The following is a 15,641-nucleotide window of genomic DNA, read 5'->3' on the forward strand; positions in this document are numbered from 1 at the left end:
AAGGGAAGTCAGATGAAGAAAGACATATTATATGATATCACAAGTGAAATCTAAAAACTATCTGGACTCATAGAAATAGGGTAGTGGTGGTTACCAGGGGCTGAGGGGGGTGGAGGAATAGGGAGTTGCTGGCCAAGGAATAATACTTCCAGTTAGAAAATAAATAAGAACCATAAGAGACTATGGACTCTGAAAAACAACCTGAGGGTTTTGAAGGGTCAGGGGTGGGAGGTTGGGGGAACAGGTGGTGGGTGATGGGGAGGGCACGTTTTGCATGGAGCACTGGGTGTTGTGCAAAAAGAATGAATACTGTTACGCTGAAAAAATTAATAAAAAGGGAAAAAATTAAAAAAAAAATAAGTTCTAGGGAGCTAATCTATAGGATAGTGATTGTAGGTGATAATACTGTATTAAATAGGCTTGAAGGTTGCTAAAAGTCGATCTTAATGTTCTCACCAAAGTAAGTGGCAGTCATATGATATAATGGATAACGCTATGGTGGTAATCATATTGCAATATGTAAGTGTATCAGGTCAACAGATTGTGTATCTCAAGCTCACACAATGTTATATGTTAATTATATCTCAAAGCTGGCAGGGAGATATTTTGTTATAGGCAAAAACACCCACATTTATCATAAGTTTAAAAATTACATATAAGCAAAGATAATAACCACTCATAACTCCACCACTTGAGTGACATATATCCTCCCGATATTTTTTCTATTTTTAAGTAAAAAGTGGGATTATACTATACATCTCATGTAACTTGCTTAGTCAGTAATACATGGTGAAGAGTTCCATTGTATGGACATACTAGTTTATTTGCTCAATCCCTGTGATGATTCATTTTGGTGTCAACTTGGCTAGATTATGGTGTCCAGTTTTTTTGTCAAACAGCAGCTTAGATGTTGCTATTTAGTTTTTAGATATAATTAACATTTACAAGCAGCAGACTTTAAGCAAAATATCTTCAATAACGTGGGTGGACTGTATACATTCAGCTGAAGACCCCAAGAGCAAAGATGGGTTTCCCAAGGGAAAAGGAATTCTGCAACACAGAAGTTTTGCCTCTCTGAAGAACTCTAATACTGATTTTGGTAAAGGGAAGTGGGGTGCTGCTATAACAAATACCTAAATATGGGACCTACAGGGTGTTATGCTAAGTAAAATAAGTCAGACAGAAAAAGACAAACCGCTTATGATTTTACTTATATGCAGAATTTAAAAAAACGAAACAAATGAACCAACAAAAACAAACCAACCCACAAATACAGAAAACTAGTGATTGGCAGAGCAGAGGGTGGGGGGGGGCAACATAGGTGAAGGGGATTAAGAGGTACAAATTTCCAGCTATAAAACAAGTCCCAGGAGTGCAAAGTCAATAGGGAATATAGTCAATAACTCTGTATGTTGACAGATGGTAACTACACTTATCATGGTAAACATTTCATAATGTATAGAATTGTTGAATCAGTATGTTGTACACATGAAACTGATGTATTTTCTGTCAGCTACATTTCAATTTTAAATATTTTTAAATAAAAATGTGGGAGTGGGGGGCGCCTGGGTGGCTCAGTGAGTTAAGCCTTTGCCATCAGCTCAGGTCATGATCTCAGGGTCCTGGGATCGAGTCCCGAGTCGGGCTCTCTGCTCAGCGGGGAGCCTGCTTCCTCCTCTCTCTCTCTCTACCTGCCTCTCTGCTTACTTGTGATCTCTCTGTGTCAAATAAATAAAAATAAAATCTTTCTTAAAATGTGGGAGTGGCTTTAGAATTGGGTAATGGGGGGGAGGATGGGGGAATTTTGAGATGCAGGATAAGAAAATGCCTAGATTGCCTGTTGATAGAAACACAAACATTCAATGTGATTCTGATGGCGTTCAGAGGGAAATGAGGAAGCTGAATTGGAAACTACTAGAGAAGGTGATCCTTGTTATAAAGTGGCAGAGAACTTGACTGCATTGTGTTCTTTTGGGTAGAAGATAGAACGTGAAAGCAATGAAGTTGGATATTTAGCAAAGGTTGAAGTTGTGACCTGCTAATAGTAAAATGTGAGAGGAAAAAGATAAATTGAAGTAATTATGAAGCAAAAAGGAACTAGAATTTGAAGATTTGGCAAAGTCTCAGCCTATCAGTATCTCAATAAGAAAGTATGCTCTGGAGAAAACAACAAAGGCTGTGGCTGGACAACTGTTTGCTGAAGATATTAGGCTTGTGATCCATGGACCCAGTAAATTATCTCAGCAGAAATGCTGATGGTTTGCAAGGAGACAGAAATGGAATGAAAGACTTTTGTGATTCTGTAGGCAGGAAAAGAACTGATCCAACTATTTGGCTGTGGACATGGTGTCCTTCAAGAAGAGGGAAGAATGATGTGAGGGCAGTTCTGAGACGCCCCAGAAGGGACAAGCCCTGGACACAAGTGGCTAAGTCTTTAGGCCACTCCTTGGTTGTAAGGGGCAATGTCACCATGCCAGCAGGCTCCTCAGAACACAGCATGGAGATTGTGAAGATTATTCTCAAGTCTTAAAATCTAGTGGAACTTGCCCTGCTTATTTCATACTTGCTTGGGACCCATGCCCCTTTTCCTTCTGACCTTTCCCTTCTGGAATGGAAATGTTCATCCTCTGCCTATCCCACCATTGTGTTCTGGAAGCAGATTACTAGTCTGGTTTCAGAGGTTCCCAGAGGGAAAGAAATCTTGCTCCAGCATGAAACTTACCCTGGGTCTTCCCCATAACTGATATGGATGACTTAAATGAGTTGGTGAGGTGCAGACGAAATACTGGCTTTAAAGGTGATGCTAGAATGATGGAAGACTTTGGGGGAATGTTGGGATTGGCTGGATGTATTTTCCATGTGGGAAGGATATAAATTTTCAGGGGCCACAGGGTGAAACTGTAATGGGTTTCCCCAAAAAAAGGTATTTTGAGGTCCTAATCTCCAGTACCTCAGAATGTGACCTTGATGGAAATAGGGTCTTCACAGAGGTCTTTACAAGTTAAAATAAGGGCATTAGGGTGGGCCCTAATCCATTATGACTGGTGTCCTTACAAAAAAGGGAAACACACAGAGGGACACCACCACATGGAGATACACTTATGCTGCCATAAGCCAAGAAATGCTTGGGGCTACTAGAAGCTAGAAGAGGCAAGGAAGGATTCCCTTACAGGTTTCAGAAGGAACCTGGTCCTGCTAACACCCTGATGCCAGACTTCTAGCCTCCAAAGCAGAGACAGTAAATTTGTTATAAGCCGCCCACTTTGTAATACTTTTGTTATAATAGGCTTTATTGTTGGGACATACAGAGCCTCAATTTTGGGCTTTTATAGATAAACCTTAGCAGATCTGCAATCACTTCCACATGATTAATTCTTACAGGATATACAAGATTCTGAGGTTTCTGACTTGCACCACTAAATGCCATCTATATGAAGGTATTAATTTAAACGATCTATAATACTGTGGGAGATCCATTGCTTATACTCTTATAGTAGGCTTTGTTTCTGTTTTTAATCACTGTTCATTTCTGATCTAGATAACTGAAGTGTCCATTAAAAGATATGCCAGAGCATGTTGGGTAGGATTACAGACATACCCTAGGAAGATTCGGTTGCAATATTTCCCAGGTCAGTCTGTGCTTGGTCTCCTAGAAAGTGATCAACTCAGGCAAAGGAGGGAACAGGAGAACACACTGTCCAAGAACAGATTGTAACAAATCAATCACAGTGGAAATAAATATCAGCTTTATTAACACTCAAAGTGCCATTCATTTATATTCATTCCAAAGTCCAGAAGGTTACTCAGAGTAAGCCTTTGCACCACAATCTTTCAAAAAAGATGAACTAACATGTAAGAAAAAGCAATTTTCATTGTGCTAATTATTGCAGGCCTTCATGCACGATAAATCTAAACAAAGATGTGAGCCAACAATATACAAATTTCCATATAAACAAAGTCATTGATCACTAACAAAATATAAACATGGTTTCTTTCACATTAGATTTAAAAAAAAGCTATTTACCAGCAAGAAAAAATAAGTACAAAAAATTGTAAAACTCAGAAATTTTATACATTTTTACAAGCACAATTTTGAATGAACAACACAAAGTCAAAATGTGCATGAAATGTGGCACATACCACACTGTATCTGGCTTCTGGTAGGTTTTTCTAATCATACCGGCTCCTTGTAACATAATACACTTAGTGACATTCAATTTCAACAGTGGACTTTATTCCTAATACAAATAATTTTTACGTGGTACCGCATATTAAAAACAAGGTTTTCCTTTAGTACAATAACATTGTCAGACTGGAAATTTAATTTCCAATTCTTTTTCTGCCAGTTACTTAAAATACACAGTACAGTCTAAAGACACAACAATGTATGTTCAAATATTCCTAAACCAATTTATAGTCAATTACAGAGGATCACAATATGTCAATGTACTGTTTTATAAATGCGGTCTGACTTTGCCCAGTAAGAGAAAAACTAAAAGTTGAAATCTTTCGGGTCGGATATAGGAAATATTCAAAAACAACAGGACAGGCCAACAGCAACTGGAGATATAAAAAATCTTGACATCTCTTCAAGACAATTTAGTTTCTCACATTTTTTCATAGCTTTGAGAATTCAAAGGCCATTTTAATGGGCAGTGTGTTTTTGCTACTGCTTTAAAACCCATTTTTCCTCTTAATTTGCATTTCACAGAATTCTCAAAAGAGAATTCAATGCCCTTCCTTGCAAGAATATTTTAGTTTATATCTAAGTAAATTTGCATCCAATTCTGGAGATACAAATACATTTCAAATGGTTAAAAACAAAATTAAAAAAATATTTTTGATCAGCCAGCTGAAAATATATTCATATAGTAAATAATCTCTCAGAAAGCTTTTATATATATTTAATTATTCTAACTAAACAGTACCCTTATAAAACAAGTTCATAAAAATGTAGAAATGAAATGAAAATAAGAAATTATTGGGATATATACATGTGCCTACAGACAAAAACATCTCCACACACACATCCCCTGATACCCAGAGTTACAAGCATACTTTCAACTTAGGCATGGATTTTAGAATACATATAAAATCAGAAAGTGATGTTGAACTCCTGAGTTCTTCAACAAAGACAGAACCATAGATAAGTATACTTCGTAAAAGCAAGAAGGTCCGTTTAAGTCAGTAATAGCAGTGCGGTTACTGATGGCTACATCTTGAAAGAAGTTAAAACATAAAGACACAGACAGTAGTTCAATGCACGCATTCATGATACTCATACACCCATCAACGATTATTGGTCAGAGTAGTAAATCAGTGTACAAATTAAACATTTCCAAAAGTGTGCAAAAGTCAACTTTGATATGAAAAAAACACCTTTGTACATAATTATAAACTGCCCAGCATTCAACTGAGATTAAAAACGTTTAGAGAGAGAAACTAATAGATTAAATATAGACAATTTAATGGCTACATTAAAAATGTACATTAGGTCAAAGGGTAAATTTACAAATTGATAATCATAGTTTGCAACAATTAAAAGTTTATTTTCAAATTTATCCAAGTTTACTTTTATTTACAATGATATTTGAATAAAAAGAACCATGTGAAATGTAAGAGATGTCAGACATTAAAAGTATTTTTGGTATTAACTCTTATAATATTTCAGAATGCAGGGTAGCAAATTTTAAAACCAATAGCAATAGAAAAAATGTAAACTTTTTACTTACTAATTAAGATTGTATTACAAACAATCGTTTGTTTTTAAAGAAGTATTCTTATCCATAGACACTGTACTTGCACTTGAACAGGGTGTACTGCAAGGGTCTGGCCTACTTTCCTTTGCCCATAAGCCTTCCCAACTCAAATGTTTCCACTAGTCGTTCTTCTTATTCCAGGTGGGAAAAAAAGTCTTTGGAAAAATGAGAATATGTCAAATCCATTTTGGAGCCCAAGTAGCTAATAGAGTTTAAAATGTGACTTATCTCTCCCCTCCAAGTAATGCTTATGCTAAAATCACCACTAGTTACATGTTGGTTTTTTTTAATTATAAAATATGTAAATAAATGAACACAAAAGTGCTTTTCAGTATAGTCACAAACTTTACCATTCTCAACTGGCATGGGGGGACTCAGAAATCCTTATCTGGGGACAAATTCTGCATGTATACTAGAGAGCAGGCTCTTCCTTACGTTCCAAAATGTCTATGGCACAGAGCAGACATCAGCCAAAACCTACTTTTCTTCACAGCTTTCCTAAAATGCCTCTCAAGTCAAACACAAGTTCATAAATGTTAAGACACCAGGAAGAAACTATGCCACCAACCTGAGGCATCATATGTCAACATATATGTATATGCATCTATGGTCAAATGACAGTAAAATTGGCACATGTACAAGCTCAAATTTGTAATGTTTATGTAGTTCTGTAATAGCTGAAGTAAGTTCTGTATGTCTAAATGCAAACACTGAGCACCTGTCTTTTTACTTGAAGGATACGTTGAGATACAAATTCTACAAGTACCTGCTTTAACATGTTTTTACTGTTCACTTACAGGTGGGCAGAAGTAACAGTGATCATCATTTTGGCTTTGTGTGCAGGGAATATAAAAGCTTTGGTTTAAAGTGATTCTGATAATACAGATTGTAAATACAAACAAGGAGTCATCAGGCATAGGGAAGAACAGTACTCACTGACTCAATGCCTTTGCTGTTATTAACAAAAATACCATATTACAAAAAATGCATAATTATGAAAAATATGAAGAATTACATGAGGCTGTATACAGGCAACAAATAAAAATTCATTCTCTTTAACTATGATTCCTCCCTCAACTTTCTGAAACTGAACCACGTCTGCTCTATCACCGAGAAGATTCTCTAGACTCCCCTGAAAGCTCATCATCATCTACAGCTCTGAAAGGTGAGTATGGAGAGATGGCCGGCCCTGATACTTCCCATACCTATTATGGCATCCTGTCCAGATTGTGGCAGAAGTCAAAGCAAAGCTAAAGACAACTATGAAGTAGGAACAGTGGCTTCACAGCACGCCTTCCCTAGCCAACCAAAAAGAGGTATAAGACATTTGAACACTTGGTAAGCTAAGGAAGCTTGTTTTCATAATGTCTGGAAGAATTTCTATTTCAAAGAGCTCATGAAGAACTATGCAAAATCAATTATTTTCTATTTCAGAATTATATATAAGCTCACTATTATACAGACATACAAATTCAATTTTAATCTACTTTTACCGACCAAGAGCTTGGCAATTTACAATAAATACCTTTATTAAACAATCACTTGTACTAGCTACTTGTGGAAAATGTGCTGGCGTTCCTATCTGAAGACGATTACACTCATCCATCATCAGTAGGTCATACACATTTCAGTTGTTCTTCTAATAACAGAGACTAATCTAATTGAACACTCATACCTTTCCTTCCTTCCCACCCCTGCCCCAACTCACTCACTCACTCTCACACAGATACACACACACACACACACACACACACACACACTCACTCTCTCTCTCTCTCTCTCTCTCTCTGTCTCTCACTTTCTCTTTTCACAGAAAAGTAAGCTAGAGCTTTAGTCAAAATGTTAGTTAAAAGTAAGGATCAGAACTGCTATCCCTGGATTCCTTGCACATTGCCCTAAGTTTCATTGCCTTAACATTTGTAAACCATTTAAATGACCTCTTTAGGGCAAAATTAACCATTCTAGCTCTGCTATGAAAATCATAACTGAACCATGATATACAAAGAATATGGACAGTGCCAAAGTGATTGAAAGTCAAGTCACCAAACTGGAAAACAATTCCCTACGTCTCTTAGAATTAGAATACCTCTTTCTATCCTTATTGTAGGCATTCACGTCTAGTGGAGACTGCAGTGTGTCTATCACAGACTAATGCTAATGTTTCTCTTTGAACATATATATGTAAAATATGGAGAATATATATATATGTAAAATAAAAAGAGGTAGAAAAGGGTAGGAGGAGGAAGCAGGCATTAAGAAAGGTTTATGGGCCAATACATAGTCCTAAAGCCAAATGAACTCTTGAAGCCTACTGATTTTGGAACAACCTTCCTGTGGTGGGTAACTTGAATTATTATTGATATAAAATAAAATTAAGGCATACAGAGAAAAAGGCACTACCAAAAATGAACAATTAAATTGCTTTTCGTTAACACTTAATCAATCTTAAAATTCAAATAAACATGAGCATTACATTTGTAAAAAGGCCAAACTTAATATAACAATAAGGGCTCAAGAAACTGTCCTGATCCTAACATATGTAACACTGTTAACAGAATACAACTTCTATCACATGTTTTGGACATTTTAACAATTTAGATTTTAAAAACTGTTTTCCCTTTAAAAGAAAAAGCAGAAAAAAACCTGTTATGGGATATATGCCCCTCACCACTAGAATTGAGTAGGGGATGGACTTTTTTATATAAGAGGGAGTCCTGAGACACAGGCTACCTGACCTATGGGGTCCCTCCAATTTGGGGATACTTTTTCCCTGTTAATGGCATTTTCGTTTATAACAGCCAATGATTGCCCAAAATTGCTTTCCCCTCATTTCATAAAAAACAGTGATGTTTTAAAACATCACTGCTGAACTTTCAGAGTTAGGGTATACCATAAAATAAGTGTATTTGTTTGCCCAATTTCCTCCTAGACTGTGACCTACTTAAGGATAAGTTAATCTAGTACCTGACATAATAAGCCACAATTATTGAATAAGCAAGTGAAAAAGATTCATTCTCTTTAAAAGAAATTGATAGATTTCTATACTCAGCTGACACTAGGTGATTCTGTATCAAGTTACTGGTCTCTAGACCCTCTGCTGTGGTTCAAAGAGTCTGCATCTGACAACTATCTTGGCTTTTGCACCCAAGCTTAGTCGTCCCTATAAACTATCCAGATTTTATTTTTCTTAGTGACTTCACATATCTTACAACAACATCATCTCAGAAGTACTAAAGACCAGACCTGATATATATAAGAGCTCTAGTAGCAGAGAACTCTTGTAAAAAAAAAAAAAAAAAAAAATCCACCTTTTTACTGTACTTTCTATTGGGAATAAGAAAAGGCTCTCTCAACTGAAAGCCAATTCAATTTACTCTGAAGTAAGCTTTAACTTTTCTTTTACATTTCAGACTGTGCATTAACATTTCAATCTCTTTTATAAGTTATGTAAGGTTGACTGCCTTTGAGAACTTTCTAAGGCAATCGTCTTTAACCATTTTCAAGTTAGAAACATGTTTTGTAAAAGAGAAAAATTGAAAAATTTCCAAGATAGTCATACTGAAAACTTCGAAGTCTGTATACTTTTAAGTACATTTTAAAGAATTACCAACCATCAAAATTTCTCATTAGTCATTATGTTATTTTTCAACCCTTTTATTCAATACAGTTTGTTTGCAATGTAAAAGATCTTATATTTGGTCCAAGCCTAACTCATGCCATTTTGAATCTCTCAAGGCCTAAGTAGAAAGATATTTCCTGAAAAGCACATATAAGACTGCTAGTGAATCTTCTCCAGCACCAAAAAGTCTGCCACTATCAAAGCAGAATGCATTTTAAAGGCACAAAGTCAGCAGTCTGGCCATTTTCCAGCCTCAGCAAAGAAACATTACAGTATAGAAGAATCAGTTGTGCATTTAAAAAACAAAATATATTTAGAGTCCTATTTAAAAGTTCAAATTTCATTTGTTGATCCATACCATTATTAGAAAGAAAAAAACTGGAGTGTCATATTTAACTGCCCCTAATGGGTTTCCTTTCAAAATTTTTTCTAAAATTTACTTTTAGTCTTTCATACCTCATCCCACCTCAAGCTTTTTTTGTTCTAGTAGTTTTTATATATATTAGTTTTTATTGTCATTTTTGGTACCTTTATAACTTGTCTGAAATAAATTCACATCACATTTTATATAATAATTCTGTAAACTATTAATCTATTTTTAAATCTTTACATAAAGAACAATACTTTTTCCATATTTTTCTTATAAAACAAAGGTCTTCTGCAGCAGTGTTAAAGTAGTAGTTTCTTTTCAGGTGATTTTATCTTCCATAGCATTTAGAGAAGAAAAAAACAAACGATTTTGCCTTGGGTTTCACAGCCCCCCCAAGATTTCTCTCAAAAGAGCATTTCTCTCACATTCTGCACTGCTAGTTACCCTGGCAAATCAAAAATGAGCTACAAGGAAATAAAAACCACACAAGACGAAGGAATGAAGGAAAAGCCCACTGGTCCAGATACCACGATCTTGCTCAAGCAGAAGAGATGCCTTCACTCATAATAGATAAAGAAATTATAATAGATCCACATCCTTGGGGACTATGTTTATAGCACAAGATTTGGCCGTGGATTTTCAAGGGGGAGGAGGCCACTAATCATATTCTTCCTTGCAAGCTGCTTCCTTTAATTATAAATGTATGGGAGAAGCCTTGACAACTTTATTTGTGCTTTGACTTTTTCTCAGACTAGCTAGTAGAATTTCAAATATTCCTACAGAAAATGCCAGATAGGACCTTGATCCAGGAAACCAAGATCTACCCAACTTCAGAAACAAAGTATTTTAAAATAGCCCCTAGAGAGCATCTTTTAGCAGAAAATAAAATACTAGAGTCCCTTATGAATCCCACCAAAGGCTTCACATTTAGGGCCTCCAGAAAGACTACTATTTCCTAACCTTTAAAAATAAAGTACTTAGCACTTGCTTTAATATGCTGAAACAAACTGCAAGTAGCTAAATTACTGCTATTACTCATATTTTTCAGTAGCACAAGTCCATTAGAGATAGTGGGAGTTACCTAGATGCTTCTTTCCACTGGATGTCCTTGCTCTTGGTTGATATGTTATACTAGTAATACCTGGCAGTTTTAAACATTCTTATAAAGTAGTTAATACTTTGTTTTGATATGCTTTTCTTTTCCCACAATTACAAACTGACTTTTGAGGAAAGAATATATACAGATGGCTGGGTTTAATAGGCTCCATGTTTAAACTCATTTTGTTTCTACAATGGAAGCTATTGATCTGGGTGTAATACACAGCTGGTAAAGGAAAGGACTGTTATTTGATGTTTGTTGAGACTGTTCACCCTTGACTTGAAGTAGTGGTATCGGCTCTTTTAAAACCCTTTTCCTGCGTTGTATCACTTTCTCTCTGAAATATACTTTTTGCAAGGAACCTACTCTGTAAATGGCTATTTTCAGTTTATAACTGGGGCTGGTCCTTACATCAGGTTCTCAACTTCAGCACTTTTCGACATTTTGGTCAGGATAATTCTTTGTTAGCAGATGGGGATGCTGTATTTGTATAGTGTAGTTTTTTTTTGGCAGCATCCCTGGCCTCAGACTACCCAATGCCACTACCATCCTTCTAGTTGTGACATGAAAAACTCTCCAGGCATTGACAAACGCAAGGCAAAATTATTCCCACCCAACATTTGAGAACCACTGTTTTACACGGTAGCTTACTTTGTGAGGTACTTTAGTATTCTGTGATCCCAAGAACAAGGATTTTTATCTCATGTGACTAGCTTTAACATGTGGATGCCCCAAGTTAAATTCTTAGTTCCCAAAGAATGTTATCTATGGGGAATCTGGAGCTAGGAATAGGAAGATACATGATTTGGTTATTTCTCTTTTCCCTTAATCTTGGGACTTTCTCCCTCCAGTAAAGACCATAGTTTAAAATACACTAAACATTTAGTTCTTCTTTTCATTATTTCTATTAACTGTTAAATGTGGATTCTTCTGCCCACACACTGAATCACACCAATATCTTTTTGCCTTTTAATCTGAATTTGCTCACTGACTTCTCATCTGCTTTACTCTAAAATAGTACCTTTTTCTTTTCTTTTTTTTTAAAGCTGAAAGCTATCCCTCAAGGTATACAGATTCCAGTAACATGGATCTATTATAGTGTATTTGCTTATTATACTGGTTAGGATTAACAAATAAACATACCTCTTAGAGATTCATATTTTCTATCAAGACTCCTACTGAGCAAAAAGCTTGGTAGACAGAGGTTAGGATCTAAAGAATACAGATATAAGAAGGAACCTATATTCTTTAAGTTGAGTACCTACCCTAAACTCAAGTTTAGGGCTCAACCCCATAAATGAGGATCTATTTTAAATACTAATCACTAAAAACTACAAATCATACATCATTTTCTTCTCCTTGTTTTCCATGTCTCCCCATCACCACCAATCTGTCAGTGACATGGGGAAAGACTTTATAATCCTCAGGTATTCTAAATGATTTGTTTGTACTAAAAAGAGCAACTATGTACTAAAGTGCTTTATCTCTCTGAACCACATCAGTACATTATAAAAAAATTAAAAAAAAAAAAAGGAGTTTCAAGTTCTTGTAAGGGAAAAAAAAAGATTAAATATAAAAAATTTAGGTTACTATTATTATTAAACAATTTAAACCAAGAATCAAGAGAAATACTTTCCCTCTTGTCTTTTTTCTCCCCATCTCTCTTTTTTATAAAAAAGAAAAGTGCAGTCAGAGAGAAGGTGAATGAATTGATGGGAGCTGGGTAGAGGCACAGGAGAGGTTACTGGCTGCTAGTGATAATGCACGAACATGTGCCTTAACAGTTCATCAGCTGAAGGTCTCAGTTTGGCCTCTATAAAGATCCGTTTGAGGAAATCTCGAGTATAGTCTGAGACATGAGGTGGCAGCTTTGGGTTTGTTGGCTGAGTGGCAATTTTAAAGATGGCAGCCATAGCTTCAAATTCTGCCCAAGGAGGCTTTTCAGTTAGCATTTCCACCACAGTACAGCCCACACTCCTGGGGGGGAAAAATTATACAAATAGTATCATCAGGAAGGAAAGTCACTTAACTACAACATGAGAAAAACACTAACGACCATTTATATTTAAATACTTCAAGTTTAAAGTTTCATTAAAAGGTTGTAATTATAAAAGACTGTATGTAATTTAAACGAAATCAATGGAGACTAACTCAAATAGGCAAAGAACATCATTCATTTTATAATTTTTGCCTTATATAATTTTCTAAATTGACATTCAACATAATTTTTTGTGTTTATCTTACAAAGAACACAAACACTAGAAATTCTTTTTGCCATTAGGTGCCTAAAATGAATATCTATTATCTATTAAACACAATTCTGGGTGGGAAGTAGGAAACAGCGACTTTATGTTTTAACTTAAAATTATTAATTAAAGATTAACTGAATTACATGATACTAACAAAAAAGGTTAGTAACTCTTAAAGTTCCTCAGGGAAATAAAACAAAGATAGTTTTCTAATGCTGAAATCTGCTTTAGATGAAACACTTCCCGAAGAAAGGAAGAGAGGCTCAAGAACTCCATTTACTTAGCTAATTATTAAGCCACAAAGAGAAAAAATTAAAACAGAAGTATTTCTGGCATCCTATTTCAAAAGTACCAAAGATCATTTAAATCTGGCTCACTGGGGCGCCTAGGGTGGCTCAGTGGTTTAAGCCTCTGCCTTCAGCTCAGGTCATGATCTCAAGGTCCTGGGATCGAGCCCTGCGTTGGGCTCTCTGCTCAGCGGGGAGCCGGCTACCCCCTCTCTCTCTGCCTGCCTCTCTGCCTACTTGTGATCTCTCTGTCAAATAAATAAAAATAAATTCTTTAAAAAAAAAAAAATCTGGCTCAGTAACTTCCATTTTGGGTGGAATTATGTAAGAAGGCAGGTTTTTTTTGCTTTTTTGTTTTTTTAATTAACATTAATTATTGTTAATTTTGTTTCAGGGGTACAGGTCTGTGATTCATCCATCTTATCCAATTCACAGCACTCACCATAGCACATAGGCAAACCTAACATCAAAACCTACCAGATGTCTGCTTTTCTGCCATAGCCTTCTCCACTAATTACTTCGGGGCTCATCCAGTATGGTGTGCCTGTGACAGACTTCATCCCTGTCCCTGAAAGACAGATGGTTTGAAGCCGTTTGCTGGCCCCAAAATCTCCTAGTTTGACGTTGCCTGTTGAATCTCGCAGAATATTTGCACCTAAAAATATGAAAACATCCTCAATTCATTACTTTTTTTGGCTGTTTGCAATTTAAAAAAAAACAATGGCAAAGAATTACTTAGTAGACTCATTAGTCTGTCTCCAAAATTAGACTGCTTTTTGTCTTCCCAACAGTACCTGGTATAATTCCAGTCACACAACCAGGGCTCATTAAGAATTTACTGCACAGGGACATCTGGGTGGTTGAGTGGGTTAAGCTGCTGCCTTCGGCTCAGGTCATGATCTCAGGGTCCTGGGATTGAGTCCCGCATTGGGCTCTCTGCTCAGCAGGGAGCCTGCTTCCCTCTCTCTCTCTGCCTGCCTCTCTGCCTACTTGTGATCTCTCTGTGTCAAATAAATAAATAAAATCTTTAAAAAAAAAAAAAAGAATTTACTGCACAAACACTAATTTTTAGAGTCAGCTGTGTATGCTTTAGCACCTAAGAAGGCTCATCAGTGATAAGGGCTAGGACCAGTAGGAGGTAAGGATGACAAAGAAGAAAAAGGAGAAAAGGGCTAAGAATGTGAAGCTCAGAGGAGGATACAGAAAGCAACATAGGCTCTCGGCCCCAGTTTCTCTGCGACAAAGCCCATCCTGCAGCTCATTTCCCTGAGAAGCTAGCTTCTCCTCAGGAACTTCCTATGGGACCTTCATAATCAACAACTTCTAGCACCTTCCCCTCTACTGTAATTTTTTTAATATCTTTTTTTAATAAACATATAATGTAGTATTAGCCCCAGGGGCCCTCTACTGTAATTTAATGTTAGTTATCTTACATTCCAGTTTTTCTTAGTATTGGATTTTGTTTTATACTAATTTTGTTTCTCAATGTCTCTGCATTTAATCTTTCTTCTAAGTAAGCTTTGAGCTTTCTGTTTTAAAATTTTGTTTAGTTTTACAAAAAACTTTAAAATTTTATTTACTATAAATGGACCTTGATCACAGGGTGTGAGGTAGAGTTTGCTGAACTCCCCACGGTGAGTTACCCCTCCCCTCTTTCCATACAGCACTCTTTGGAAGAAGTTCACTACACACCGCCCATGATCAAGGTGTGAGGATTTATGCTCCAGGCTGAGTAGCTGCATAAATTATTTGTAATTATTCTGCATGGCATGTTTGTCTCCTTTCTTGCATTTATTCATTCAACCTTTCATTTATATCAGTATGACACATGGATATTTATTTTATACTCTGAGTCATAATCAAATATGACTTTATTTTTTGGCTCAAGTTGTTCCAGCTTTGGCCATTGGGAGCTCTTTAAATTGGCTTCTGTGTCCCTCTGCCATACTCTGAATCACTGCATTCTTATTTGGTTTTGGTTTTTTGTTGTTTTTAAGCATTTTCTTACTTTTTGGTGCTTAAAGATGTTCTGGCTTCAACCTGTATATTTCCTCCACCAGTCCTAGAATCTGTCATTCCTCCAAGAAGCCCTGGTTCCTTTTAGTGGCAAATGGTATCAGAAATCAAGATGTGGATGCTGGATTCATTTACTTTTTATTCTTGCTTCTCCCTTTTATTATTTTTTGAACTCAATCTTCTAGGATTATAAAGCTGGTTTCCCTCTTACGTAAATTATTTTTATTCTTATTTTAAGTATT

At 36.1% G+C, this 15,641-nt stretch overlaps 1 protein-coding gene across 4 annotated transcripts in view; it reads right to left on the bottom strand.

Annotated features, from left to right (window-relative positions):
- Positions 1–3,723: 3,723 nt before the first annotated feature.
- The window catches only part of MAP3K2 (mitogen-activated protein kinase kinase kinase 2), a 105,463-nt gene continuing 93,545 nt past the window's right edge, over positions 3,724–15,641 (bottom strand). For all 4 annotated transcript variants that reach the window (XM_046018579.1, XM_046018575.1, XM_046018576.1 and 1 more), the window contains exons 16-17: positions 13,861–14,038; positions 3,724–12,824 (exon numbers count right to left, since the gene is read on the bottom strand). In XM_046018579.1, coding sequence (XP_045874535.1) covers positions 12,599–12,824; positions 13,861–14,038 — 404 coding nt within the window. In that variant the 3' untranslated portion in view covers positions 3,724–12,598. The remainder of the gene's footprint in view (positions 12,825–13,860; positions 14,039–15,641) is intronic.

The sequence above is a fragment of the Meles meles genome, chromosome 9 (genome assembly GCF_922984935.1).
Source record: "Meles meles chromosome 9, mMelMel3.1 paternal haplotype, whole genome shotgun sequence".
NCBI lineage: Eukaryota > Metazoa > Chordata > Mammalia > Carnivora > Mustelidae > Meles > Meles meles.